At 43.8% G+C, this 8097-nt stretch overlaps 1 protein-coding gene across 2 annotated transcripts in view; it reads left to right on the top strand.

The window, feature by feature from the left end:
* The first annotated feature begins 2401 nt into the window (after window positions 1-2401).
* pxdn.S (peroxidasin S homeolog) overlaps window positions 2402-8097 on the top strand; it is an 80700-nt gene continuing 75004 nt past the window's right edge. For both annotated transcript variants that reach the window (XM_018265915.2, XM_018265914.2), the window contains exon 1: window positions 2402-2708. In XM_018265915.2, the coding sequence (XP_018121404.1) occupies window positions 2527-2708 (182 nt within the window). In that variant the 5' untranslated portion in view covers window positions 2402-2526. The remainder of the gene's footprint in view (window positions 2709-8097) is intronic.

The following is an 8097-nucleotide window of genomic DNA, read 5'->3' as shown; positions in this document are numbered from 1 at the left end:
GAGCCCGCCCCCTGTGCTCACCTTTCCAGTGACTTGGGCACTAATTACAAGAGGAATCTGGGGGTGCTTACCACAACAATATTTTTTACCAATATATGTTAAAACTGATCATTATTTAGGGTCTCATTCGGCCCCTATACCTCCTGGGCCCCCCTGCAGCCGCAGGGTCTGCCTCCTCTGTAGTTGCGCCCCTGGATACAGAGATGTACATATACAGTGGTGTGAAAAACTATTTGCCCCCTTCCTGATTTCTTATTCTTTTGCATGTTTGTCACACTTAAATGTTTCTGCTCATCAAAAACCGTTAACTATTAGTCAAAGATAACATAATTGAACACAAAATGCAGTTTTTAAATGAAGGTTTACGTTATTAAGGGAGAAAAAAAACTCCAAATCTACATGGGCCTGTGTGAAAAAGTGATTGCCCCCCTTGTTAAAAAATAACTTAACTGTGGTTTATCACACCTGAGTTCAATTTCAAAGGTTATAAAGCCATTTCTAAAGCTTTGGGACTCCAGCAAACCACAGTGAGAGCCATTATCCACAAATGGCAAAAACATGGAACAGTGGTGAACCTTCCCAGGAGTGGCCGGCCGACCAAAATTACCCCAAGAGCGCAGAGACAACTCATCCGAGAGGCCACAAAAGACCCCAGGACAACATCTAAAGAACTGCAGGCCTCACTTGCCTCAATTAAGGTCAGTGTTCACGACTCCACCATAAGAAAGAGACTGGGCAAAAACGGCCTGCATGGCAGATTTCCAAGGCGCAAACCACTTTTAAGCAAAAAGAACATTAAGGCTCGTCTCAATTTTGCTAAAAAACATCTCAATGATTGCCAAGACTTTTGGGAAAATACCTTGTGGACCAACGAGACAAAAGTTGAACTTTTTTGGAAGGTGCGCGTCCCGTTACATCTGGCGTAAAAGTAACACAGCATTTCAGAAAAAGAACATCATACCAACAGTAAAATATGGTGGTGGTAGTGTGATGGTCTGGGGTTGTTTTGCTGCTTCAGGAGCTGGAAGACTTGCTGTGATAGATGGAACCATGAATTCTACTGTCTACCAAAAAATCCTGAAGGAGAATGTCCGGCCATCTGTTCGTCAACTCAAGCTGAAGCGATCTTGGGTGCTGCAGCAGGACAATGACCCAAAACACACCAGCAAATCCACCTCTGAATGGCTGAAGAAAAACAAAATGAAGACTTTGGAGTGGCCTAGTCAAAGTCCTGACCTGAATCCTATTGAGATGTTGTGGCATGACCTTAAAAAGGCGGTTCATGCTAGAAAACCCTCAAATAAAGCTGAATTACAACAATTCTGCAAAGATGAGTGGGCCAAAATTCCTCCAGAGCGCTGTAAAAGACTCGTTGCACGTTATCGCAAACGCTTGATTGCAGTTATTGCTGCTAAGGGTGGCCCAACCAGTTATTAGGTTCAGGGGGCAATTACTTTTTCACACAGGTTTGGATTTCTTTTCTCCCTAAATAATAAAAACCCTCATTTAAAAACAAACTGCATTTTGTGTTTACTTGTGTTATCTTTGACTAATAGTTAAATGTGTTTGATGATCAGAAACATTTTGTGTGACAAACATGCAAAAGAATAAGAAATCAGGAAGGGGGCAAATAGTTTTTCACACCACTGTAGATGCAAGGAGTGCAGCTATGAGTCTATTTTAGTGTGAAATATTACATTTACAAAATGGGAAATATGTGGCCCCCGCACCAAGGGCAAACCAAACGGAATGACATGGGGGTCTCTATGTATATTACATACATAGAAAGTCAGGTTGAAAAATGACACAAGTCCATCAAGTTCAACCTTTTAACTTTTTTTTAACCTGCCCAACTGCCAGTTGATCCAGAGGAAGGCAAAAAAAACAAAAAAAAAACCCATGGCTTTTTACACAAAAGTAATTTTTTTATGGAATAATCTTTGTTACTGGACCTGTTTGTCCTTGGCTGTTGTACTGTAGCCTGAGAGCACTTGTGTCTAGTCTACTTGACTCTTCTCAGGGAAACAGAACCCCAAGAAAAAGCTGCAGAGACCAAATGCTGGAAAATAAATAGGACTTTAGGGAACAGGCCACAAACTAGAAATTGCTTCCCTGGCTATAGGGAAAGTCAAATACTTCCTTGCTGTTGGCTATTAAATAAAGATAATTGTTTAAAAAAAAAAAAGGGTAGAAGGTCCGAGGGCTAATAATGGGTGAGCTCGTTCTCTCTCTGCTCGGATTGTGCAAGTGAAGCGCAAGAGTGGGCAGCAGAGCGCAGAGAAGTCCCGCAGGATCAGCTTTAATATCAGGAGCCAAACAATCGCCATTCCTGATAGCGCCGCTAGGTGGCTCCCGAGCACGTCGGTTTAGGGCAAATAGTGTCACATCCTCTTCCCACAGCTGCCGAGCCTGGAATGTGCGCAGAGAGGAGCCGGAGTGGGCGAGGGGAGGACGTGTCTATTCTGCCTCCTCTATTCACCCCTTTCATATCTTATCCCCGTCCCCGCTTCCCCTTAGTTCCCCTGGATGATGACGATGATGGACAAAGCGGGAGCCTGTCTCTATATCACAGCGGGGCTGTTAGTCCTTGTTCTGCCCCAAATCTCCCACTCGTGTCCGAGCCGCTGCCTCTGCTTCCGCACAACTGTCCGCTGTATGCACCTCATGCTGGAGACTGTGCCCTCCGTCCCCCCACACACCTCCATCCTGTAAGTATCCTCTCTCTCTCTCTACTCCTCTCTCTACTCTAAGCCTCTCTCTCTCTCTCTCCCTCTCTCTACTCTAAGCACCTCTCTCTCTCTCTCTCTCTCTCTACTTTAAGCACCTCTCTCTCTCTCTCGCTCTACTTTAAGCACCTCTCTCTCTCTCTCGCTCTACTCTAAGCACCTCTCTCTCTACTTCAAGCACCTTTCTCTCTCTTTCGCTCTACTCTAAGCACCTCTCTCTCTCTCTCTCTATTTTAAGCACCTCTCTCTCTACTCTCGCTCTACTCTAAGCACCTCTCTCTCTACTCTAAGCATCCCTCTCTCTCTCTCTCTCTCTCTCTCTCTGCTCTAAGCACCTCTCTCTCTCTCTCTCTCTCTCTCTCTCTCTCTCTCCCCCTCCCTCTCTCCTCTAAGCACCTCTGTCTTTCTCTCTACTCTAAGCACCTCTCTCTCTCTATCTGCTCTAAGCACCCCTCTCTCTCTCTCTCTCTCTCTCTCTCTCTCTCTAGAGTTTTTAGAGGGACAGTCCCTCTTTTGACAGCTCAACCTGCATATAATGCCGATATCTCTCTAGGATTGTAAATCATAATCCACATCTTTTTTCCCATCTAAAAAAGGTTAAAACATGTTTTTAACCTATAGAGAGTAGACTATTTGCTCTGACTCACGTGGCCAGACCTTAAAGGATTCTGTCATGATTTTTATGATGTCGTTTTTATTTTTAAATGACACTGTTTACACTGCAAATTATTCACTCTACAATATAAAATTTAATTCCTGAACCAGCAAGTGTATTTTTTAGTTGTAATATTGGTGTGTAGGTGCATCTCAGGTCATTTTGCCTGGTCATGTGCTTTCAGAAAGAGCCAGCACTTTAGGATGGAACTGCTTTCTGGCAGACTGTTGTTTCTCCTACTCAATGTAACTGAATGTGTCTCTGTGGGACCTGGATTTTACTATTAAGTGCTGTTCTTAGATCTACCAGGCAGCTGTTATCTTGTGTTAGGGAGCAGTAAAGAGTGACTGAATTTTATCATAGCTCAAGTCACATGACTTGGGACAGCTGGGATTTCCCTTCCCACCCTTAATTTGTATATGCAAATTAGAATTAGAATTCGGTTCGCCAGGCAAAAGGATTCGGCCAAATCCGTCTGAAAAAGGATGAATCCTGGCCGAATCCACAACCGAATCCTAGATTCGGTGCATCCCTAGTTTAAATGGAGAAATGGATAATGTTGTATATTTTGGCTTCTGTACCACAGCCCTTTAGCAGTAAAGATCTGTGTCTCCAAAAGATGCCCCAGTAGCTCCCCATCTTCTTTTCTGCTGATTCACTGCACATGCTCTGTGCTGCTGTCACTTACTGAGCTTAGGGACCCACTCACAATATACAGTACACATAGAATAGAAATGTCACAATATAAGGCTGATTAGTAATTAATACAGATAATCATCAGCTCATATTACAGACCAACCTCATTTTCTGCTTGATAATTTGTGATGACCCCTAAACACAGCTTCTCAACAACTGCTCAGAGCCTACTGAGCATGTGCATTTCCAAGATGGTGAACCCCTTTGACAAGTTTGAAGTCCTGGATTATTGCTGCTACTGACAAGCACAAGTCACATGTCTTGGGGCAGCTGGGAAGCTGACAATATGTCTAGCCCCATGTCAAATTTCAAAATTAAATATAAAAAAATCTGTTTACTCTTTTGCGAAACGAATTCCAGTGCAGAATTCTGCTGGAGCAGCACTAATAACTGATGTGTTTTGAAAAAAAAACAAAACATTTTTTCCCATGACAGTATCCCTTTAAATTGACATCTGTTTTTTTTTTTTACTTTATATTGACAGTTTCCTTTTCAGACATATTGTAACATTTTGCTAGTTAGTAACATGTAGTTTATATTCCTGCTGATCTCTAGACAACATTCAGTCATCTCATCTTGCCCCAATTTATATATTCATGTGAATGCCAGAGAAAGCAACATCATTTTTACATTAAATATAACAGGATCCACACGGGTCCCTGGGGAGATCTTCATTGGCCCCAGAAGGCATTACTGAGCTCTGATGTCACTGTTCATGTTTCTTTCTATTTGCTGTGATGTTTTCTATATGTACATTCATGGAGTCTGACACATTATTCATATGGCTTATATTTAGGCTACTCGGACCTCCCCAGCCTGGGGTCGAGTTTAGTAACGCGATTCCCTGAGAAACATGTGGTTTTTAGTGGTAGAGCAAATTCGCTGTTTGTGGCCCCTTAACATGCTATCGCCAAACAATTCTTGAAATGAATCATCATAATATTAAAGTTCCTAAATACAATGTCATTTTATATAGTTTTCAAAATATTTCACTTTTTATAGTGAACCCACTGGAAGCTGCTTCTCTTCTGCCGGCCTCTGGCCAGCTCTGAAGTTGAAGTCAGATTTATTTGCATGACAAGTCTGTCCTCACTGTCATTGGCTGTCACTGCTGTCAATTAAAGAGGTGGTTCACCTTTAAGTTAACTTTAAGGGCAAGGGCAGACGTGGCGTTCTTTTAAAAAAGAACAGCCAGGCGTAAATAAGCATAAACTGCATCCAAATTCTCAATGAGAACAATGAAAATAATGAGAAGTGCATGTTGGGAAAAGAATCCTACATGCTGAAATACGCATGTTGACGGTCGCATGTGGTTTCAGTGGCGTAATTACGCCTGGCAGTTCTTTTTTAAAAATGCAACGTAAAAATGCCACAAAAACACCTCGTCTGGCCTTGCCCTAAGGGTCAGTCCACACGAGCAGGTTCAGGGAGATTTAGTCGCCTGGCGACTAATCTCCTCTTCTTCTGGGCAACAATCTCCCCGAACTGCCTTCGCGTGTCTTCTCGACCGCTACAATGAAAAGTTGCCTGCGCTAAATGTGACGCTTTATTTTCTGAAGTCGTCGGAAGTTTCCTCGTGAGGCAACTTCGGAAAATGGCGCGCGTGTGTGTTTTAGCACAGGCGACTTTTTATTATAGTGGACGGAAAGACAGGCGAAGGCAGTTCGTTAGTATGTTCATTAATATGTTATTGAATGGCCAGTTCTTAGCAACTTTTCATTTGATCTTCATTATTTATTTTGTATAGTTTTTAATTATTCGCCTCGTTCTTTTGACTCTTTCCAGCTTGCAAATGGGGGTCACTGACCCCTTGTAAAAAGCAAATGCTCTGTAAGTCTGCAGACTTATTGTTATTACTACTTTTTATTACTCACCTTTCTATTCAGGCCTCTCCTATTAATATTCCAGTCTATTGTTCAAATCACTGCACGGTTGCTAGGGTAATTTGGACTCTAGTAACAGATTGCTAAAATCGCAGGAGAGCTGCTGCATGAAAAGCTAGAAAACCACAAATGATAAAAAATGAAAACCAATTGCAAATTGTCTCAGAATATCTCTCCACATCATACTAAAAGTTAACCCTAAGGTGAACAATCCCTTTAAGAGCAGTTTACTAGCGATGGCAGAATTTGTCGAGCGAAACAGCGAATAATTTGATTAACGTGAATTTTGATGCCGGCTTCATTCGCATTGAATTCAATGGGCATGCGTTTAATTGTCACCGGTGTCTAAATTGTTGCCGGCGTCAGAATTATCTGCAGCGTAAGGAAACTTTGACGCCTACGAAAATTCGCCACTGAATTTTCCCGGCTATTTCGCAAATTGTTGCATCAATTTCGTGCATTTATTCCCCATCTGCAAAACGTGGAAATTTGCCGCAAATTCGAGCCTAGCAAATAAATTCGCCCATCACTACAGTTTTCTGAATGCCCTGCACTTTCCCTTTGCATCCCTTTAGGGTCAGGGCACAAGGGCAGATTAGGGGAGATTAGTCGCCCCAGCGACAAATAGCCTCTTGTTCGGGACGATAAACTCCCCGAACTGCCTTCCCGCCGGCTATAATGAAAAATCTACAGCGGGATGGAACTTGCGGCGCTTCGTTTTCTGAAGTCGGCCGAAGTTACCTCATGATTTGTCGTCGAGCCACTAATCTCCCTGAATCTGCTCGTGTGCCCTTACCCTTAATCAGCACTGGCAGTGCAATAGCATGAAAGGCTTTCCTCTCCATTCCCCAAACTAAACACCCACACAAATATACTACTTGTTGTTTTGTCATCCCCCCAGGCATATGAAAAAGCAGCATAGTATAGTAACATGACTTCAAATACTTTCTTTGCCATTATCTGACCATGGCACATAACTCTGCCCTGCTCTCCCCTGCAAACCCTGCCCCTGCATATTCAATATATATATAAAGCTTTATAAAAGTGTTAGTGCTGAGATGAACAGTGAAGGGAACGTTTGACAAGCTACAGACTCTGCCTTTCTGTGGGAGGGAGGGTTTGAGAGAGCAGGAGTTATGTAGGAGTCCAGAGCGCAATGGAGGAGGAGGAAGGGGGGAGCGGAGAAGGAAATCTGTTTACTAATGAAGCTGCCTTTGCACATGTTTTCCAAGAGGTAGGAGGTTGGGGACATAGACGACAGCAGGAGATGCAATGTTGGACTGGGCCGGCGGGACACCGGGAAAAAACCCGGTGGGCCCTGGGCTCTTGTGGGCCCTGCCGGCCCAGATCCGCTTCTTGGTGTTGCGCGACCCCTCTTTGTCGGGGGTCGTGGCAAAATAAGCATTTTACGCGTGCGCACAAACGTTGCGCCGCGCACGTGCGCACTGACATGATGCCGTGCGCACCCGCAGAGACCCGGTGCACTAGAGCAGCACTAGAGCAGTAGCGGGGGGCCGGAGGGAGGCCCTGGGTCAGTAGCCCTGGTGGGCCACAAGCCCCCCAGTCCGACCCTGAGGAGATCTGTGTGTTTAGATTAGGGATTCTTTATTTTGGATTCGGCCAAATTCCAGAATCGTTTGTGAAAGATTAGGGCAACTACCGATTCCGAATCCTAATTTGCATATGCAAATTAGGGGTGGGAAAGGAAACAGTGGGGGAATTTTTTTTTTACTTCCTTGTTTTGGGACGAAAAGTCACTTGATTTTCCTCCCCGCCCCTAATTTGCATATGCAAATTAGGATTCGAATTTGGTTCGCCAGGCACAAGGATTGAGCCGACTCCAAATCCTGCTGAAAAAGGCCGAATCCTGGCTGAATCCCCAGCCGAATCCTGGATTCGGTGCATCCCTAGTTTAGATGGAGAAATGGATAATGTTGTATATTTGGGCTTCTGTACCACAACCCTTGTGTGATGAAGGTCATGCTACACCTCAAATTAATACATAGGATTGTGTACTCAGAATGTGTCTGTGTGTCTAAGGCTTAATCATATGCATTGGTGTCTGACAATACTTGGATGGGAGGCATGCCCTTGGATGGTACATTTTCTGAGGGACATGGGGTTTTGGGGTCATCTT

Source organism: Xenopus laevis, chromosome 5S (genome assembly GCF_017654675.1).
Source record: "Xenopus laevis strain J_2021 chromosome 5S, Xenopus_laevis_v10.1, whole genome shotgun sequence".
Taxonomy (NCBI): domain Eukaryota; kingdom Metazoa; phylum Chordata; class Amphibia; order Anura; family Pipidae; genus Xenopus; species Xenopus laevis.
Note: the sequence above shows the minus strand (reverse complement) of the source record. Positions and strands in the feature narration are given on the sequence as shown.